This window comes from Notamacropus eugenii, chromosome 2, assembly GCF_028372415.1.
Source record: "Notamacropus eugenii isolate mMacEug1 chromosome 2, mMacEug1.pri_v2, whole genome shotgun sequence".
Taxonomy (NCBI): domain Eukaryota; kingdom Metazoa; phylum Chordata; class Mammalia; order Diprotodontia; family Macropodidae; genus Notamacropus; species Notamacropus eugenii.
The window spans coordinates 313,649,004-313,671,328 of record NC_092873.1 but is presented as its reverse complement, the minus strand read 5'-3'; the positions used below and the strand labels follow the sequence as shown (position 1 = coordinate 313,671,328).

General features: G+C 37.4%; 2 protein-coding genes across 5 annotated transcripts in view; one reads left to right on the top strand and one right to left on the bottom strand.

Annotated features, from left to right (window-relative positions):
• The window catches only part of ARHGAP44 (Rho GTPase activating protein 44), a 191,803-nt gene extending 182,423 nt beyond the window's left edge, over positions 1-9,380 (top strand). For 2 of the 3 annotated variants that reach the window (XM_072645032.1, XM_072645029.1), the window contains 3 exons: positions 2,020-2,394; positions 4,762-4,814; positions 8,174-8,255. In XM_072645032.1, the coding sequence (XP_072501133.1) occupies positions 2,020-2,394; positions 4,762-4,769 (383 nt within the window). In that variant the 3' untranslated portion in view covers positions 4,770-4,814; positions 8,174-8,255. Of the gene's footprint in view, positions 1-2,019; positions 2,395-4,761; positions 4,815-8,173 lie in introns of all 3 variants that reach the window. The other variant, XM_072645033.1, reaches the window with a different exon arrangement.
• A 5,340-nt stretch (positions 9,381-14,720) lies between these two features.
• ELAC2 (elaC ribonuclease Z 2) overlaps positions 14,721-22,325 on the bottom strand; it is a 55,228-nt gene continuing 47,623 nt past the window's right edge. For both annotated transcript variants that reach the window (XM_072645027.1, XM_072645028.1), the window contains 7 exons: positions 18,619-18,657; positions 18,418-18,527; positions 17,739-17,838; positions 17,542-17,662; positions 17,173-17,251; positions 15,816-15,960; positions 14,721-15,295 (listed from right to left, as the gene is read on the bottom strand). In XM_072645027.1, the coding sequence (XP_072501128.1) occupies positions 15,059-15,295; positions 15,816-15,960; positions 17,173-17,251; positions 17,542-17,662; positions 17,739-17,838; positions 18,418-18,527; positions 18,619-18,657 (831 nt within the window). In that variant the 3' untranslated portion in view covers positions 14,721-15,058. The remainder of the gene's footprint in view (positions 15,296-15,815; positions 15,961-17,172; positions 17,252-17,541; positions 17,663-17,738; positions 17,839-18,417; positions 18,528-18,618; positions 18,658-22,325) is intronic.

Sequence of the window (22,325 nt, the reverse complement as noted above, 5' to 3'; positions counted from 1 at the left end):
CAGTGACTGGGGAAGATTTCTGGAACTAATTAGCTCCAAGAATCCAAGGACAAAGATTTCTCCAGGGCAGCAAAGCAATTGGTGAGACAGAGATTGCCAGAGAGTTTTGAGATGAGGAGAGGCATGAGCATGCTGATGTGAACCACTTAAACCTTTTAGAGTTGCAGAACAAGATGAGTGAAGATATATAGTCTTCACTATATGGTGCCTATACACAAAGGCAATTCAAAGAGCTAGGACCAAAGGAATTTATTCAAGTAGTTTTGAGAAGAGTTACTGGGAAAGAAGATAGTGAAAGAAATGAAAGAAGTGGAGAGAGTCCAGGGTGGTTAAGAGAAGCTTAATTGCCCAAGTCTACCCAAAAGTGGCTAAAAAATCTCGTTTGTATTTATGTGTTTCCAGGTGGGAAATGGGGAAATATAGCCTTTCTTATCAGCCACTAGAGTGATGGAGAAGCCATTCAAATAGGGAGGGAAGTGAGGAAAGAGACATCAGGAGAAAAATTTGGAAGTGATATTTCCCCTTTCTCCAGATGAAGACACCAAGGAAAAGAGAAGTAAAAGATTTACCCAGAATCAATTAAATGACTCAGAATTCTTCCTTCCAGATTAAGAAGTTTCTTAATCATCTTAAACTGAACTTTTATTTGTTTTCTTATCAATAGAGTTTTATGAGCTATTTGTCTCAATCTGGTTCTAAATAGTCTCCCTTTTTTACACTCCTAATTGTCAATACTAATTTATCACTTAGAAGAGGTGGGAAAACATTGCGAACTTGGCAAATTTACATTGAATAACACAACTAGATTTAGATTTAGGAGGGCCATCCATTCCAATCCCTTCATTTTTACAATTGAGGAAACTGAGCTTCAGAGAAATGAAGAGGCTTGCCTCAGGTGACACAGGCAGATCAAAGATTTGAATGCAGTTCCTCAGATTCTATAGTTTCTATGAAACATTAAAAATTTGGCCATTCACTCAATGTGTTATCAGCATGATATCCAACCAACCAGTCTGGTTGTACTTTAGATTGAAATCATCAAGTTGTCTAATTATGTGGGCATTATATTAACTCAATCTTCATGATCTACTCAAAAGTTATAGCTTTGTAAAAAGTGTAAATGTCAGCTTCTCATCTGGGCCTTTGGTTAGATACTCAAGGCTCATCCCATACCACTGTATTCAGTGACACAAATTTCCTCCTCTGCTTGTCACTACCATTTCTGAGGGCTTAATGTTAAAGTACCTAGAACAATGTCTTATACTTTCATCATGAACAATACTGAGTACAGCATGGTACAGAGCTTTACTGGGGTGGGGAAGGTATACTCCTGTACAGTTCTGCAAGCAAATGGTATGTTTCATAATAGATGGGAAGGATTTCACTTCCCCAAAACTGATACATATTCCCAGAGTTCCATTCCCATTCTAGCATTCAGCAATAACTCCCATTCCCCTCAAAAAAGCTAAAATTAAGCTAGATCTAGTATGATGTACCAAATATAAATTTGTTATGAGAAATAAGTATGCTTAAGATCTGCACTTTCAGGGAGAAAAAATATGGGGTTGTTACAGGCATAATTCAATTATTCGTTTATTCAGGTATTCAGTTATAATTCAGTTATTCAGATTAGTGATCTTTATTTTGGAAAATCCTCTTTAGTTACTTCTCCACTTTTCTACTTTTCTAATGTCTAAATGTAGTGGCCATTATGCACAGTAGTAACTCATAACAGTAGGAAATAATTAGGTAGAAAATTGCAGAGAATTTTTAATACTAACCCATTTGGCATACTCTGTTGAAGTTTGAACCTTTACCATTTAATTTATCCTAATTGTATATTGCATGTAATAAGTTCTAAATAAATGTTGGTTGAATAAATGAATACACATGGGTTAATGAAGTCAGTACAGTTTTCAGTACCTGTCAGATTTAGTAAAAGGCCAAGGTAAAAGTATGAAAATATATTTAGAAGCTAAATGAAGTGAACTTAATTTAATAGTATTTTTTTTCTTTCAGTTTCAAGGAAGCTGGCACCAATACCACCCAAGGTCACTTTCAGTCAGTTAGGTGGTATGACTGACCAGTCTGCTGGCCAGCCATCTCCAGTCAGCCTCTCTCCTACACCACCAAGTACCCCTTCTCCATATGGACTGAATTACCCTCAAGGTTACTTATTGGTTTCAGGCCAGCTTCCCCCTGCTACAACGCTCTCCCTATCTACTCCTGTCGTCACAAGCACTTTAACCAAATCACGGCCTACTCCTAAGCCTCGACAGAGGCCCACGCTGCCACCTCCACAGCCTCCTACAGTAAACACCTCTGGCTCTGGTTCACAGTCTGTGGACCACCTTGTGATAGATGGCATGTCTTCTGGGGAAAGCATGTCTACAGGTAACCAAGCCACTGGCTCTCTAGAAGTTTTCTATGAACTTTAGTGGAATATGAACAAGGGAGAGATTATTTGATTTTATTGATGGTTAACCAGTCTCTATTTACCATTGAGATTACTGTATTGGTGTCATGGGTAACTTTTAAGATAACATCTTTTTTGCTCTTAGCAACAAACCCATTGAAAAGCAGCTAGAATTTAGGTCCATTTGCAAAGAGCTCAGGTTCTTTTTATGTTCTTAGCATTTTGACGTTGATACCTACAGTTTCTTCCAGGCATTTTGAATTTTTCTGGAGAAGTAAACCTTGATAAAGAGCCTTTGAAAATGTGAAAAGTGACAGGACCATGGTTAACTAATGAATCAACAGGAATCAAAATAGGTATCTCTGTCTTTTATGCTTCAAGATCTGGGAGACTTTCTGTTGCCTTGTGAAATGGAGAAGGTCGCAGAACTTGTCTGAGTCCCAAACAGAGGATAAACAAAAACTTAAGACATTTCTTCCTATTAGTATAATTAGCCTATTGAAATTTCCTGTGTCAACATGATACTAATAACAAGAGGAATGGGCACAAGTTTAAAAGAATATATTGAGAGTTATCATTCCTCTTTACCCAAATTAACAATCTTAATGGCATTACAGTTTTGGTTGAGATCCTAAGTAGCGAACTATAATTTATCTTTATGTCTCTATTTTTAAAATTGTAAATAAAATAAAAACAACTGAACTAGTATCCCAGCTAAATTAATTTTTCCATTTTTAAGTATGAAAGTCCAATCCATAGATTTGTTCGGGAGGTGTAATTTGTTAAATAAGAAAAAAGAAAGTACTTTTAAAGAAACCTACTTTCTTTCAGGGCACTGCCCAAGCTCAAGTATAGATTTAAAGGTGGGTTTTAAAACACACCTGATATGATTGATTAATGAAATAGAAAAGTTGCCATTGTTTGGAAAGTCAAAACCTTAGGGACAGATCAGGCAAATCTCGACTGAGAGAGCAAATAGCTTGATATTTTACCCCAGGAGCAGAAAAGGATGCCCTCTTAGAAAATAATCCTAGTCTTCTACCTGCTTATCTTGATATTAAATCATTTTCATGCGACTTTTTAGATAATTTCATGAACGGGCAGCTTTATTTTTAAACATTGTGGAAAGCTTCTCATTTGCACTCATGTAGACCTAGGCTATGTATTCTTCCCAAAAGGACTCACATTTTTCATTGCATTTTAAGCCATCCCAATGGCTTTAATAGAGCTAGTAAGAATGTTTTATAATCAGTCTGCAATCATTATGATGGTGAAAAAGGAATAAGCACTTGTATAATGACTATTATGTGCCAGGAACTGTGCTAAACAGTTTTTACAAATACTGTCTTATTTGATCCTCACAATAACCCTGTGAGGTTATAATCCACTATGATAGATTATAAGAAGCTTTGGGAAACTGTACATATGTATGGTTTTTAAGTTGTAGGAAGAGTCCTTGAAAAACATATTTGAACACCATTTTCTCCTTTGTAGCTTGCTTCATTGGGTGGGTTTATTATGGTGGTAGTGCCTTTTCCCCTAAACACAGACCTTAGCCTTTTAAACTAAGGCATCCTCATTAATGTATGCTTGTTGTTAACGTATTCTTGTTTATCAGGCATCCATGTTCCTAAACTGATTTTTTTAAATACATCTCAAACCAACAATCTCTGTAACCATTAAAAAAAAAAAATCCCAGAACACCTGGGCCTGACGTAGAGTAGAAAGTACTCTCCCATGAGTCACATCTTTCTGCTTTTTTTACCCCATTTAAGTATAAGAAGGAAGAAGAGGGTAGTAAATATTATTGGGAGCATTTTGAAGAAGAGGCTTGGGAAAATATTTAAAAGAAGAAAGAAGCATGTATTTGATTTGAGAACTGGGGTGGGATATCTTTTCTTGGGGAAAAAAAAATGTTTTGAAATGACTGGGGACCAGAAGGCATTTGAAAAGACAGTGGCTTTTAGTTTTTAAATAATTAATGGCAGAATTTGAGAACCACCGAGCTGGAGAACAAATACATATTTCCCTGTGCGCGTGCATGAGCCCATACACACACACACGCACACACACACACACACACACATACACACACACACACACACACACATTGTTTCTTGCTGTTATTGCCGTTTTTGCTTTCCATAATGTTGAGTTTTGTCCTAATTGTACACGTCCCTTGAACAATTTCTGTATTCTGTAGTATATTACCTGTAATTATTTTGTTTGCTTAACTGGTGTGAACTGAAATTCTAGCATACTGCTGTTTTTAGCATTTTCTCAGTTCTGTTATTGTTTCCTTGTTTTTATTCCTTTCTCCAAATCCTATCATTATGTCATTCCAGCTGTTTGACAATGAGTGGCGCAATTGTGGATAAGTATGAGGGGGATTTTCAGGGTAAGCTGGCATCCAAGTCTCCATCTTCCTTCTAATTCTGAAGGCTAACCCAGGTCAACTTGACAGCTGCTGTCACTAACTCATCACCTCTGCATGTGGCTCAACCCGAGTTGCATGGCTGTGTGGCTCTTACTGATTCCACAAGCTCACTAACAATGAATTTATTAGTAAGCTTATTTGGCTTCTTAGAACTGCTGACCTTTTTCTATTCTTCTGCTCCAATTAAGGAAAAAAAGATTTTCCTTCTCTCCTTCCCCAAATCACTTCATTAATTGTTTTTCAATACTTGTATGAGCACCTCCCCCTTATTTGATTATGGGCACTGCTACTCCTCCCAGGGGATGTTGATGTGCTTTGGTTGTCCGATCATATGACTTTCTATTCCAAAGAGTGAACTTTGCCCTGGATCCTTGATGCTTCCTGTAAGTGTTCTTAGATAAATGCAAGAATTCTAAATTACTGAGACAGGACCTTAATGTCATTTGACCAGGTCTAATGGATGAACACTATACCAGAAGTCACCACTACCACCTGTTAACCCTCTTGCATCTCAGCTAGGAGATAACTCAGATGGGAGATAGTTGCACCTGCTCTTGGTAGCTTCCACAGATAATCAAAGGAATTTAAATGAAAGGGACTGCAGATAATCTAGTCTAGCCCACTCACTTTACAGATAAGGAAATTGAAACTCAGGAAAGTGAAGTAAATTGTTCCCAAGTCACCTAAATGGTAGCAAAAGCAAGGATTTAAAAGCAGATGTTCTGGCTCCCAGTCAAGTGCTCTTTCTACTACAATAAGCTGCTTCTCTTAAAATATTCCATAAAGAGTACTTTTAAAAACAAAAACTCAGATATAGACTGGGATGTTTATATCTGTACATTTCTGCCCAATTTTGGAAAATTTTTTAGTTATTCAAAACCAACAACGTCTCATTTTGGAAGAGTAATATAGTCAGATTATTTCAACCTTGCAGAATAAACCATTGAATTCACTAGAAGTATTGTTCTAATTCAGTTTGTATATTTTAGAGGTTGAGAGATGTATTCCATCTGAATATATTTCTACTTGTCTTGAATTAATATTACTGTAGGAGCCATAATATCAAGGAAAACAAGATTACACAGAAACTGAAGGAATTCACTGGAAAAAAAATTTTTAAGACAGGAACAATTTTTTTAGAACCTTGTTGTTCAAACATTCTCAAGCCAGGCTCTCTAGCCATTCCCAGATTGACACCATCTAACAACACAGCCATGTGAATTAGCATTTTGGTTATTATGATAGAAAATTATGATGATGCTTTATAAGAATATTTCTATGTTCTTTCTTTTGTGCAAAAGCAAGTTTCTAGAGGACTAGACAGTTTTATTTTAGCAGTGAAAGGAATTAGTATATTCACAAGGACAACTTGACTTTCTTAGGATCACAGAGAAAAGGACAAGCCAAAATGGGCGTGCCTTGTCTCCTGTTAGGTTTTAGTTGGATGAAAAGACTGCACATTATAAGTATGGTTACTTGCAATGGCCATTATGTGATTTTGGTATAATATAGGGACAACGGTTGCTCCCTTGGCTTGCTAATTGCTCTATCCATCTTTCAGCACTAAATGTCAGGCAGAAGAGTAGGGGGAGCACATATGCCTCCTCCTTTTGGGACTGCAGTGACCAAAACAAGCCCATCTACATAGGTGAAGGGAGGACTAATGCCAGGCCTGTCAACCTTGCTCACTTCACTAGATGATAGCTGGGCTCTTCAGTCCCAAGATCTTTGCCTATCATTGTGTCTTTACAGCGAGAATGGGGTTGATAAAAATGTTTTCTGGAGCCCAAAAAACAAGAAATAAACTCCTTTCCATAAAGGTCAATGAAAGGGGTTTGCAAGGCTGAATGATTTCATTTTTCTTTGTTTTGTGGGGAGCAGTGCTACAGATCTATTTTGCTTCCCCCTCATGTTGCTCTGGGTACATAATGACTAAACAGTGGTAGGTATATAAAGATATATTAAAGATATATATTCAATCAGCCTTGTGCTGTATCTTGCCAAATAGTTTAACATAAATAAGAACAAACCCAAAGAAGGAGAAATCACTTTACTTTGCAAGTGCTTTTTTCTTTAAGGGAGTCAAGGATTGTATAGTCTCCAAGCTTATCTGATGACCTGGGAGGTGCTCTCCTAACATTTCCACCAGAAGGAACCTGACTCAGGTTGCTTGTTTTGCATCATCAGAGATATTTTAAATTTTTTATTTGGGGTAGGATAGAGTCGGAATGTAGAAGCAGGTGGCTAATCCCATTCATAAACCTGTATTTTGCTGTTTCTACTATCCAATGTTTGTTTAGAGCTCTGTAATTCCTCGTTAATTCCACATTTCTTCACCACTAGCTTAGCAGTCCTTGAGAACCCATTTAAGGGAGTGTAAATAAGAGGACTGAATGAAACTACAGCTATCATTTTCTTCAGCCAAGAGTTTTATCTCCAACAAGGGGTTATTATACCAGTTAAAGATGTTCTAGGATTTCCATACACACATTGGTCTTATGATGGGCACTTTCTTCCTGCTAGTCATGGAAAGTCCTTGAGGACCAGATTCTCCCTTGGAAAAAAATATCTTTGCACAGGGAACTAAGGTAACCTTAAGAGTGATCAAGAGGGATTATAAATCTGTCATAACAGGGTTAATTCCAGAGCTTCTTAGGACAATCAATCCCTGGTTTGGGCTAATGTACTGTGACTGAAATTAGGGTCAGAGATCCAATTCCAGTCAATGTGCCTCATGTTTCCTCATGTGACAGAGATTTAATCTGTCTCCAACTATTCCTAGGCTTGTTGGGGTGAGGAGCCCAGTAAAGCCTTGCTTCCATGGAGGTGGCAAGAAGCATCAGCTAGCTAGGCAATTAATTGCAGTCCTCTCAGTATCCAGAGGGTTGGGTTTTTTCCCCACTGTGGTACTGAAATAGGACAAAATTACCAATAGTGATTTTATATTTAATGCAATATGAAGTGACTGCTCATCAGCCTCTACTGTGAAAGAAAGGATAGAATCTGGATGTCTTAGCCTCTCCAACCTTTTTTACCAGTAGGAAGAAAAGGAACAAGAGCCTAATCACAAACATGATAATATCCTCATCTTTGCATTAAATAGTATATACTAAGTCATCAATGTATCATCTTAAAAAAAGGTGTGTGTGTGTCTGTGTGTGTCTGTGTCTGTGGTATGGCAGAGGGGGATAGGTTGTAGTGTGGTGGTAAAGGAATGGGCCACAATTCCCTGCTCCCTAATGCTGATTCTACTTGCATCTTTTTTTTTTTTTTTAAAGCAAGAAGCACTATTTCAATGACTTTTCTCTGCCCATTTCCAGATCTTGTCCACTTTGATATCCCTTCTATCCACGTAGAGCTTGGTTCTTCACTCCACCCGGGTCTTCTGGAGCACATGACAAGACAAGCAGGGACTGAGAAAAGAGACTCAGAGGAAGAGTCAGAAAGCACTGCCCTTTAACACTGCAGCTCCTCACCTGACACTCTTGTACATACACATGCCCCTAGAAACACTTCAAGGATATATGTCCAGTGCTCTTGCTAAGCATTCTCCTTCAGCACTTTCTTCTTTCACTGCCAACATGAAGTTGGGACTTTAAAGAAATCCTATCTATGGCAAGTGTTGATAATATAGTGGTTTTGTTTGTTTTAGGTGGTTAGTTTAGCCTTCTTCGATCATTGCCTTTTGACTTGGTACCTAAGTGAACTTGTCTTCAGCCCTGTGTAGAGTAACATCTGACTTCTCTCCATCCAAATACTGCTTGTGCAATGAGTCCTTATGTTTCTAAGACGGACGAGTTTTTGCAGAAACTCTGCCATCCAAACACAGGCCATGGAAGCCTATTATTTTATCTTCTCAAGGATAGAGAATTCACGTACATAGAAAGAGCTGTTAGTTCTGAAAATGGTATGTTTTCCTTTAATGACCTCAATCACTTGATTATACCAGCTTGCATAGTCTAGTATCTTGTAAGCATTTGGTTCATGAAGTATGATCACGTCCATCAACCTACGGATCTCTCCTTATTCGAAAGTTACAACTGAATAGCAATAATTCCATGTCCTAACATGTGGAAGTGGGACTAGTTCCAAATAGAATAGGCAAATGCTGTAAGATATATTTGCATACCTTCTTCAGTGATATTAATAACTCCAATCATTTGATTACATCAGTGACAGGGAAAGAGGTGAGGAAAAGGGCATGTGAACATTGACCCAAGACATCATTGCAGGGCAGAGGAGATTAAAAATTTTGGCTTAAAGTTATAAATGGAGTGAAGAATTAAATTCAGGTCATGCATGCAAAGTCAAAGTTTAAGGTTTTATCCTTTGGAAAAAAAATATACATACTATAATGCTATATTTGTATATATGAAATCTCTATATTTGTTTTATTTGAAATGTTTCATCTAAACTAATGTACAAATGTACAATGAAAACTCAAATGCTTTGTTATTTTTCCCAACACATTGTAAAATAATTCTTTGCAGGATTTGCAAATTAAAGATGTGGTAGGCTTTGCACACCTAATGGCAAGTATAGTTCATTATCTAGTTTGTAAATGTAGTAAGGGATGGGGAAATCACCTTTATACATGCATAAGTTGTCAAAAATAATGTTATTAAAATATTTATTGTCACTAAGTATGGCATATTTTATTGTATTACCAAAAAAAAAAATGCAACAAATAGGTCTCAGATTCAGTTTTTTCTAAGATGGTGTCTCAGAGGAATCAATAGATGGTAGGTTTTAGACCCAGAACTGGCAATACCTAACTGTGAGATTTGGGCACAAATCCCAGAATTTCTGGCATGATTTCCTATCTATAAAAAAGGAAGATAGAATCACCTGCCCTGACAATCTCACAGGATTGTTTTAACAATCAAATGAGCCTTGGTCAATGAAATAGCACCCTAAAATGTCAAGTGGTGGTATTCTTTCAAATACGTACTCTATTCGGAAAACTCTAAAATGGAGATAAATCAAGTGTCTATTAATATTCTGTTGGCCTCTTTCTTAAACAAGAGTTCCTAGAAATATTTCTAAAATCTTTTAGCTATAGCATTATTAAGCTAAATACTAAGACACATTTCCTTTGAAACATTATCTCACATGAATCAATGCCCAAAGAAATGGTTAAGAAGTAGCCAATTGGTAGCTCCCTAGTTTTTAAGGTCAAATAATAAATCCATTTTGCTTTATCATGAGAGGAAAGACTTATGACCACAAAGAAAAATGGGAATCTTCCACCTACACATAATGAACTTTTAGGGACTCCTTCTGCCTGTGCTTTTCCTTCTAGTCATTCAGCCCCACAAAAGGGATATATAGCTGTCAGTAATCATTTACTAAGGATGTACTATTATCGGGCACTGTATTAAGTGTCCAGGATAAAAAGATTGGCAAAAACAGTTTCTTCCCTCAAGGAGTTCACATTATAGGAAATAACATCCAAATAGTTATATACAGAGAGTAGTTAGAATTTAATTTCAGAGGGAAGACAATGGCGATGAGAAGGCACCTTCCTTAGAAAGTGGAATTTGAGCTTAGTCTTGAAGGAAGCTATGCAAATCAGTAGATGCAAGTAAGAGGTGGAGAACATTCCAGGCGTGGGATGCCTTTTTACTGGCAAGCAACATATGAGTTGGGGGATAGAGTTTTGTGTACACGGAACAGCAAGAAGGCCAAGGGAGCTTAATTATAGAGTACATAGAAAGGTGTAAAGTCTAAGAAAACTCTAAGGTAAGAAAGGGTCAGGATGTGAAGGAGCCTTTTATGTTTGATCCTGGAGGTAACAGGAAAGTTACTGAGAAGGGGGTGACATGGCCACACCTGTGCTTTAAGAAAATCACTTTTGATATCTGAATGTATTAGGCAGTATTAGGAGTTGAGAGAGGCTTGAGGAGAGGAGACCAACCAGAAGGCTATTTGAAGGGGTGAAATGATGAAGGTACCAGGGTGGTTAATTGTGTGAGCACCTTATGCCTATTTCTTCTACTATAGTCATACAGTTCCCAAAAAGGAGATATGTAGCATTGGAAGTGGATGCAGTACCACTCATTTGTATATCTTAGTGTAATTGTTATGCACTGCAGACAAAGACAACAGGAAGATTGAAGTAGATGGCTGTGAGCAGAAGGGACACTCTTGAATCTCTGTAGCTTCTCTCAAAGCAGTGTCATTCTTATAGCACTCACCTACCCATAACCGCTCTGAGGTATAGCATGTTCTCATTGAGGTAGTGGTTAGTGGGCAACTCTGAATGAGAAGACAGACTTGAGTAAGCACAAAGTACTATACAGCTCCATTCCTGAACATGTGGAAGTCATGACTCCAAAGAAAATCTTCATCACATATTATCTCTACAATTGTTTGTCCTTATGAATTCTAGACATTTTGGAAAGTAAAATTTAGTGCTCCCTCTAAATTCTAATATCTTTTGGGAGAAAAAATCAGAGAAAGGAGCCAGTAGTAAAACTAGTGGTTTTAAATTTATATATATATATATATATATATATATATATATATATATATATAAATATATATAAATGTTCCAAGTTCAGGCAACAAGAACTAGAATCTAATGCAAAATTGACCTCATAAGGATTACTGAGACTTGGTGAGATGAAATCCATGACTGGTCCTATATAGGTATACTTTATTTCAAAGATATTAACCTGAATTCTGTAAACTTTAAAACTGGTAACTGTAATTCAACATAATTGGCTTTCTTTGTAATTTTTTATAATTTTATGCATTTAAAAAATAGTATTTGGATTAGGGGCAATAGGATTTATCTGACTGCCAAAAGAACCTAATGAACCCTGACTAACTGAAAAGAAACAGCACAGACAAAGGGGAATTTAGGGTAGTTTATATTAAGGTATTGAGGAAATGCAGAAACCAGAGGGCCAAAGGAAGCAGAAAAATATTATGTAGATATGAAAAGTTGACTAAAATGGTGATCTCAAAATATGCCATTTGGACTTCTGAACTTGAAATACAGAAATGGTAGACTCCTCAATCAAGGCTAGAGCCCATCTCATAAAGTCTAGTAAGAATATATTTACCTGATGTCTTGCAAATCTAATCAAAAGGGCTTGAAAATAAAAACAACAGGAAGTGAGAAAACTGCCTATCTTCATCAAGTTTTATACCAAAGAAAAAAGTAACAGTGAAGGAAAACAGCAGTTGGGACACCTAAAATTCTAAAATCCATTGTCTCAAAAGCAATCACTATTAGGTCTGTATCCCTGAGATAATCAAAGAAAAGGACCTATTTGTTATAAAAATATTTATAGCAGCTCTTTCTGTGGTGGCAAAAGAAATGGAACTTGAGGGGGTGCCCAACAATTGGGGAATAGATGAACAAACTGAGGTATATGATTGTTATGGAATACTCTTGTGCTCTAAGAAATGATGAGTAAAATGGTTTCAGAAAAATCTAGGAAGATTTATGTAAAATGATGCAAAGCGAAGTAAGCATTGTACACAGTAACAGCAATATTATAATGATAATTAATTGTAAAGGACCTAGCTATTTTGATCAACACAATGATCCAAGACAATTCCAAAGGACTCATGACTGTCTACATGCAGCCAGAGAGAAACAGACTGAAGCATACTTTTTTACTTTATTTTTCTTGGAGTTTTTTTGTTTTCTTTTGCAACAATGCTGATATCAAAATATTTTTGCATGACTTCAAATGTATAATCTATATCATATTTTGTTTGCCTTCTCAAGGAGTGGAGGAGTGAGAGGGTAGGGTTTTGGAACTCAAAATTTTTAAAAATGTATGTTAAAATTTTTTACATGTAACTGAGAAATATTTAATGAAATAAATAGTATATATGTATATTATATATATGTATTTTAAGTCTATACATTAATGCTCAAAATTTAGGCAATAAGTAAAAAAAAAAAATCGAGAGACAGTAACCATGGGGGGAGACCATTTGGGTCTAAATAAGTGACACAGAAGGAATACTGCTAAAATAGCCCATACTTTTAATCCTACAGTCTTATCTATATAAAAAAATCTGAGCATGGATCCTTGTACATTGAGTTGTACATATTCAGGCACTACTGTAATGTATTTCCAAAGCAAAACAAAAAGGGGATGATAGCTCATTATCATATACTCTTGATACACAGTAACCACCCCTCAGATGCCTGCCTCTGTCAAAAGGTACTCTGGAGAGCAAGAGGAGAGAATTTTCCCAATAGCACCTATGCAGCTGTTGTTATGGGCACCCAGGTAGCAATTAGATTATAATTGTTCTGAAGAGCTTGCAGAACAGGGAGGTTGTAAAGCAGCAGGACTGGAAGGATGAAACAGGTGTGTGTTGTGTTATAATGGACGAAGGGTAGATGTTGTGGACAAACCATCGTCTGACTGATCATATTCACTTTAGAAGATAGATCATTCTGGACAGAAAGTGGTCACTTGAACAAAAAGATATAGATGATTTCAGGAAAGAAGATCAAAAGCCTGTCACAAAGCTATAATACGCTCATGATGGGACAATTCAATCATGCAGACATTTACTGGAGGATTCACTCTACCAAAAGCAGGTGAAATATTAACTTCTTGAAAATTTCTTCCTTCAAGAGATGGAGGAAACAACAAGGACAAATTTCATAATGGATCTGACTCTCACAGACAAGTTATAATTGGATATTGGGATGGAAATAATGGGAAACAGGGTGGGAGGGAAAAAAATGACCCTTTTTGCCTCCAAAATTTCTGAAAGAGAAGAGGAAAGTACAGTTAAGATATGCATGCTAGATTTCAGAGGACTGCAGTAGAATTCCATGGATTAAAATTCTGCAGGGGAATCTGTCCAGGAGTGACAGGAAACTTGAAATTCTGAGGACACAATGAGAAATAATTTCTATTGGGAAAAATAGTTGTTTGAAGAGACCAATGTGAAAGCCCATGGAGCTGCCCAACTTAGAGTGTAAAAAAGATTTATACAAGGACAGGAAAGAGAAGGTGTTTATCTGTCATACTCCTGAAAGTATAGCGTTAGGAGTGCTAAAGTTCATGAGCTGAGGTTCATGAGGGAAGCTAAACTGAACAGAACTGAACAAATCCTGAAAATCATGGGCCTAATTCCTGGGGAAATTCTAAAACTAATCCTTACAGAGATGGTTTAGTGAACACCAAGGAAAAGCAAAATGTTAGAGGGGAAGGAACACTGACTCGACTAGAGTCTAAGGAATCAAACTCAACTTCTGAAGCATAATCCCTGTGTAATTTTGGGCAAGCTACTTATTCTAAGTCTCAGCATCCTCAAGAGTAAAATATGGGATTTGGACCGGATAATCTCTTCCAGTTCTAACCCTATAAAAGCAGTGACCACAAAGAACCAGTTTGGCTTAAAAATAAAACAAGATTAAAAACAGGGAATACTTGGGGGTAAAGTTAGCTCAGGATTATATGGTAACAATTTGCAAATGTTTGAATGACTGGACTCAAAGTATTATTATGAAGTAGAGGTCTTCAGTGTGTGCTTGGCCTCAGAAAGAAGAACTAGTAGTAATGGGTAGAAGTTGCAAAGAAGCAAATAAAATCTTGACGTCAGGAAAAAGTTCCTCACAATTGAAGCTATTCAAAAGTGAAATGTGTTGCCTCGACAAGGTAATGCATTCTCCTCACTGCAAGAGGCAGGATTACTGGTCAGATTTGGTTACATGGCTGCCAACATGGCCATTTCAACACTCAAATTCTTGATGCTATCACTCTCCCTCATTGCATTATAGAGAAATTAATTCTACTTGAATGGGCTATCATATTTCCCATCCTGCCATCTGCTATCTGAAAATATTTTAAAAAATGAGTTTTCTTTTAAAAATTCTGACAATTTTTAGAACATAATCATGTTTCAATTGTGTATGATTCAATTTGTTCATTTTTTAAATTCAATTCCACAAATATTTATAACATAACTAGTATTTGCAAGGCATTATGTGACTGACACTGGGATACAAAGACAAAAATCACATCATTCATCTTCCAAGAGATACCATTCTACTTCAGAGTCTTTCTTTTCCTGGTGGTGAACAGTTAAACAGGATTTTTTTTTTCTAGAGTGCAAAAGAAGATACCACTCCACTCAACCAGCACTCAGGACCTCCCCATAAAGAAAGGACAGGAAGGATGTGTGCCTGTTCTCCTTGTCCAGGGTCACAGTAGATGCCTTCAGTTTACTTTGAGCTTTTTGACTGGTGGACTTTTAGGTTTTTCTTCTTTGTTATGAGCCCGCTTGGACCCTTGTCCATCAACATGCCCACACTGATCTGCACTAACTGTGGCTTTTCTGATCTGTCGCAACTCCCGTTTCTCTTTCCTCTCTACCATCTCTTCAATTTCTTCAGCAAACAGGGCTTTGAGAGGAGAAATCAGTCTAGGAACTGTTGAAAAGTCTCCAAAGCCAACCTGGAAAGAAGTGAGAAACTAGCAGTGAGTAATAAAATCATATACCAGAGGTATGTACTCTTGCCTTACTAACACTACTCCCAGTTCAAGAGATCTTAACAGAAAAGATGCTACAAAGAAAAGCAGAAGCTACCAGAATGCAGTCTTCCTTAATTTCATTATATAGTAACAGATGATAGTCAGTCACACCATCTACCCACCATAAAAAAAGGCGACTGTTGACTGCAGCCCCCCGCCTCCAGACCATGAGAGAGCATACCACTGAATTGTGTACTGAAAAATACAACTATGGTAAGAACCAATGCAGTACCAATTCTTCAATCAAACTGTTAAGTCATTACCACAGGCAGGCAAGCCCTAATTCTGGATAAAACTTAAAGGAGAAATCTATAATAAATAACCTAGCTAATTAAAGAAAAGGAGAAAGGCCTTTTGGAATTGTTTCATAAAAAGTAGATGTGCATAATACAAAGTTTCTGCCCTAATTCTCAAACAACTAAATAATAAATAGCATACATACCCTCATGTGGTCAAATGCAATCCCAACTTTCTCATTGAAGTCAGGACTGAAAAGGGGAATCTTGGCATAACGCTGACTAAAGTGATTCAACATGATAAACTTGGCATTCATCTTTACCCCAACTCCAATTGCTTGGGAAGTAGTGCTACAAATAAGTGAGGGAAGCAGAATGTGACTCAAAATGCAAAAGAAGCAACAGTGTATCTAAAACCTTTAATTTTCAAAATAAATTAACCTCATTGTTTGAAATGGCTACCTCTAATTATCTTCTTTTATGACTATTTTTGAAACTTCCTTAAAAGCAGGAACTATGTCTTCTGCTTCTTTCACATCCCTACAAAAACACTACAGAACCTATAATAACAGAAAGAACACTGAACTTATGAGAAGACCTGGGTTCTCCATTCTCATATCTACCCCCTACCAATCAGTTGTATGACCTTAGGCAATACAACTTTCCAAATCAGTTTTTTCAAATATAAAATGTTGATGATAAAAATACCTTACTCATAGACTATTATAAGTATTATCCAGAATAATGTATATAAATTTTTAAAAGTTAATCAGTATAAAATTATCAAATGAATTAGGGTTGTGCCCTGAATGCTGAGAACTCAGTAAACATTCAATAAGTCCACCCTAGTCTCCTCCCTCCAATTTGTAGTCCTTGTGTCCTGAATGTATTTAAGGTTAGATATTTTCAAAATGATCTCTAAAACTATAAGCCTAGAACCCTCTCAAGGACTAAGTAAATGCTGAACTTTCAGGTCAGACTTTCAGTGGGTCCAAATGAAAGAATTGGTTAAGTGATTCTGGGCAACTGCGCAAATCATGACCTCACCACAGTTCCTATGAAAATTGTCTAGAAGTTTAGTGGATCATAAACTCCACAAATCAACCATTCAATGATGAAATGAAAAAAGTTGAGGCTACTTTAAGAATTCTAGGTATGTCTTCAAGTATCTGGAGGGCTATCAAATGGAAGAGGAATTAGATTTGTTCTGCTCGGCCTCAAAGACAGCTGAGCTGAAGCAATAGAAGAAGCTTCAAGGAGGCAGATTTTGGTTCCACATAAGGAAAAAGTTCCTAATAACTAGTGCCATCCTAGAGCAAAACAACCTTCAGCAAAGGTTGGCTGACCACTTTGGGGAAGAGCAAGATCAGATGGCTTCTGAATTCTCTTTTAACATTTTAATTCCTATCCAGAGAGATAACCCCCTTTAATCCAAAGAGCATAAAAACCACTAGCCACAGTTCTACAACGTAATAACTGCTGGTAAGATACTGAGACAAAGTTACCTCATCAAGAAGTGGTGAGAGGTCACATTTAACAGAAAAGAGCTAAGGAGCAAATTACCTGTGTGTCTTTTCTACTGCTTCCTCCTCTAAACCATCTTCCAAAGTAGCTTCATGAATAAGCAAAGTAGCTCCTTTCCCTAAGGAAAATAAGTTAACACTATCTAAATGCCTGTCATGAAAGGAGGAGAACCATTATTTTTATGTCCTTGGCTACAGTAGTCTTTCTCTTTGGCACTAATGTCACTACATATAATAAGATGGCTTGCAGAGGTAAAGTAGTAGACAAGGAGAATTCAATGCTGATACTAAAGCATATGTTACTGTAATCAATTTCCTACATTCTCTCCCACCTAGTAAAATATCAAACTAAACATTAAGAAAAAAACAACTACCAACCAAATTTCTTACCCATGTGCAATTTACTCACCCAACTGGACCAGAGCATCACATGGCATGGTATCACCAGAGAAGACTATTTTCCAGCCTGATTTGTGGATCAGTGCACAACCAAAAGCATTCTTGCAGTGCTGAACCAAACAAGTCTGAAACTGAATGAAAAAAGATGAAGGGCTCTGCTGCCCCTGCTACCTCACTTTTCTCCCTATGAACTAGTAGGTTCTGTACCTCTTCCAAATCATATTTTTCTAGCAGTGAAGTAATCAATTTGGCAATCATGGGTTTGGAGACTTCAGTTCCTTTTTGGAGGCACTTGGCAGGGATCATACTATGTAGATAAAAAAAGAAAAAAATTAAATCAAAGCTCAGGTCACATATAAGGCCAACATACAGACTTACTAAGAAATTATACACAAGTCACAGTAAAACAGGCAAGTTCACATAAAACCATATGCCATAGGCAATTAAGGCAAGAGAGGATTCAAATTCACAGCTGCTTGGAAAACAAAAAGTTCAAATTCAGGTTCTTTTCTCTCAAATTCTGTGACTTATTCTAAGCTTGCACAGTGTATGCTTTAAGGTTCTGATAAAACCATTAGATATATGATTCTAGATGCCAAGAGTAAGAATCCCAAACAGCTAAAAAGAACTCTACAGTAGGGGTTCTTAACCTGGAGCCAATGAACTTGTTTTCAAATAATTTGAATAACTATATTTCAGTATAATTGATTTCATTTATAATCCCATGTATTTTAATTTATTCATTTAAAAATATTATTCTGAGAAAGGGTTCATAGACTTTATCAGACTACTATGACATAAAAATTATGGCTCTTCAAAGCCTTTTGAGAAAGAGCAGGTTAGGGGAATGGTAGCGTCAGTGGATAAGCAAGTGCTAATCACTCACCTGACAGCATTGAGAATCTCTTGGCAATGGTCATGGTACTGCTGCAGCCATGTCATGACTTGAGTAGGTGCTATTAGTAACAATGGGCTAGAAGGTTTTCCCACTGATGCCTGAAAAGCAAAACAGAAAAGGAGGTCACAGCATAGATACATCTTCAGGAAATCTGAAATGGAAGAAATGAGATAAGACAGCTTAACTTACCAAAGCACGGTTTCTCTGCAACAGGATATTTAATAGGCCCTAAAAAATAAAAGGTAAAGATGGAGATAAACGGAAAATCTGTTTGGTTTTTCTCTTTTCCTTTAGCTTTATTTTACTTAGTTCTAAAGTTCAATTCCTCTAATATTTATAGCACATGAGAATCCTATAGAGGGTTTGGATCCTCAAGCCCCTGAACTCTAAAGGGATAACTCTAAAGATGGCCTCATTTTAGCTTTCACTGGAACCCTAAAAAAAAAAGGAATGGTCTACTCATACACCAAATCATCAATCCTCAGAGCTGAATGGATACCAGCTACATTCAAAAACACCTGTGACAAAGTAAGACTTAAGAAAAATGTGAAAAATCAAATCCAAATTAATTCCAATCCATTTGTTAATCACTAAACTATGCCTAGGGGAGATAAAAAGGCAATAAAGACTTCCACAGCAATTATCTAAGAATGAAGATTTCCAGTAAGAATTAGAACAGAAAATTTTTGCTATGGACCAAGTGTAGGCTGATTTCTTCTAGAGGTCTCTGGGGGTAAAAAGACTTCAGGAACACCTCTCCACTTCCCAGATTATCATGAAGAATGAAATTTTCCTTTAAAAAAAAAAGAGCATCAACATGAAAGTAAAGAAAAATAATCTAAAATAGGCAGAGAATACTAAATTGTATTAGGAAGTTGGAAAAGAGAATGTCACAAAGAAAAAGGAAAAGACCACTGAGTATATGGAATTAACAAAAAGATATAAAAGGTTCTTCCCTAAGAAAAGGGAAGGAGAAATCAATCGATGAGCCAACTAATTAAGCATCTACCCTTTGTTACGTGATAGAAAAAAGTTTCTATTCTATTAGAAAGCAGTTGCTTATTCTCCAAGGAATGATGTGTTCCAAGGAAAGACTACAAGTTCTTACAGGTGAGAGATTAAACAATAAGGGTCAGAGGAAGAAGGAATGAGCAGAAATCACTGGTCACTGTCCTGCTGAAGAGCGGACATGACACAGAACTTCACAAAACTTATGAAAGCAGGTGACTTAGTTCTGATGATTCACAAGAGTACAAATTATATGGTCTTAGAAAACAATGCTAAAGACTACAAAGTCTTATTATTATTATGAAGAACTTAGGAAGAAAGGAAACAAATGTTTATTAAAGCACCTACTATGTGCCAGACACTGTGCTTAGTGCTTTACAAAAATATCTCATTTGACTCTTACAACAATGCAGCCTCTGAAGCTGAGATGCAACAAAGTCTGGATCAATTCTCTGCTGCTTGTGCTAATTTTGGCCTAATAATTAACACCAAGAAAACACAGGTGCTCCATCAGCCACCACCACACCATCGACATGTGGAACCATCGGTTTGAATGCTGTGGATAAGTTCACTTGTCTTGGTAGTGTTCTTTCCAGAGATGTACACGTTGACAATGAGACTGATGCATGCACTGCCTGAGCTAGCTCAGTGTTTGGGAGGGTCCAAAGAAAGTTTGGGAGAGAAGAGTAAGACTGACTACCAAACTGAAGGTCTACAGAGCTGCTGTGCCAACCTCACTCTTGTATGCCTGTGAAACATGGACTGTGCCATGCCAGGAAACTGAATCACTTCCATTTGAACTGTCTTAGGAAGATTCTGAGGATCTCCTGGCAGGATAAGGTACCAGACACTAAAGTCCTTGCTCAAGCTGAACTGCCAAGTATTCAAGCTAGGCTTCAGAGAGTGCAATTCCAATGGGCTGGCCACACTGTTCAAATGCAAAATGTACACTTGCCAAAAAGACTATTTTATGGAGAACTCACATGGGGCAGGAGATCACATGGTGGTCAGAAGAAACAATACAAGAACACTCTCAAGGTCTCTCTCAAGAACTTTGGGTTTGACTGTGCAACATGGGAGACACTGGCAGAGGACTGCTCAGCATGGTGTACCCACATCAGAAATGGGGCTGTGCTCTCTGAGTAAAGTAGAATTGAGATAACACAAAGTAAATGGAAGATGCACAAATTTGGAGTATCCACCCCATATATTCACGTGGACAATCTGTGCCCAACCTGTGGTAGAGCATTCTGAGCTCCCATTGGTCTGATCAGCCACAGTGGGACATTGAAATTTCACTTTATTGTGGTGAGGTCATTTTGGTCCTCTTCAAAGACAAAGGACAACAACCAACCAATCACCAAGGCAATATTCACAGTACTGGTGGTGACTATGAATATGCTGGCAAATTCTCAATGGCAAAGTATAACAGACTCTCCATATAGAAGGAAGAAAAATATTTATTTAGACACCAAAAAGCAAAACCCATCATAGCAACAAAGAGGTCAATACAGGTTATCACCACAGGGGGCAAAGCCATTCCCAAGCCTCCCCACTCCCTGCTGGGACCTTCCCACAAACAAACACTCATGGGCCTAAGCTGTGCCTGCAGGCCAGTGTGGTCCTTCCCAGCTCTGATTAGCCTGACCAACTTCCTCTTAGCTCTGCTCCACACTTCAGCAAGCTCCTCCCACCACATGTGACTTAGGCTTCCATGAGATTCAAGCAGGTCACACGGACCTATAACGAATGGGAAAGACTTTCCCATTTATATTATCATTCCACAGCCTTGCAACGTAGATGCTGTTACCATCCTCATTTTGTAACTGAAGAAACTGAGGCAGACGGCAGTAACATAATTTGTTTAGGTCACAAAGCTATACGTGCCAGAGGAAAACTGAACTTGGGTCTTTCTGACTCAAGGCCAAGAATCCTATTCACTTTTACATGCAGACAACTCTAATTTAGGAGCACAGATGGTGTTTTCATCACTGCTGCAGAACAAAGGCAACACATTCAGAAGTGCCTGATAAATTCAGGAAGTAAACAGCTCTTTAAGAGACTAGTACCAAGGAAAAGAATTTCAATTTCTAAAGCACAGCTTAAAATGAAGGAATGACAGGTTTCTGGTCAGTGCATAGCTAATAATGGCAGATAAAAATGAATTTGTTTAGTGTTTTGCAAATCTCATCAAAGGGCTTTAAATTAAAAAAGGAAGAAAGAAGATAAAACTGCATAGGTATATCCACCAAATTAACTATATATCCTAGAATGAAGCTACAATGCAGGAGGAATAACAACTGAGACCCTCAGCAGTTCACAGATAATAAAAACAAGAAGCAAACACTACTACCAGCAGTAAAACTTTTGGTTTCAAATGACTATATGTGAATGCCCAGAAGTTAGGCAACAAGCTAAAAGTAACAGGGAATCCGATCTAAAGGAGCAAATTTGGCCTGACTGATAACAGTCTCCAGACGCGTATATCTTATTCAAAGTGAAGAGGAAAGACAGAAGAGGAGACAGAGTAGCAGCGTACATTAAGAAGGTATAGTGATGTGAAAAAATCACGGACATCATGAGACAGCATTTTGGTGGAAAGAAAACAACAGGAGGAAGAACAGATTAGACATCAAAAATAAGCCACGAAAGACTAACCTTATCTCCTTTTTGACATGTTTATTAAGCTAGGGAGATGAAGAAATGCTGAGAATATAGTTTACAAAGTCTGGCACTTTTCAGGCTAAGAGGCAGTTCAATTAGGGAGGGAGAGAGAGAGAGAGAGAGAGAGAGAGAGAGAGAGAGAGAGAGAGAGAGAGAGAGAGAGAGAGAGAGAGAGAGAGAGAGAGAGAGAGAGTTATCTAATGTAATTATTCTAATATAATCTC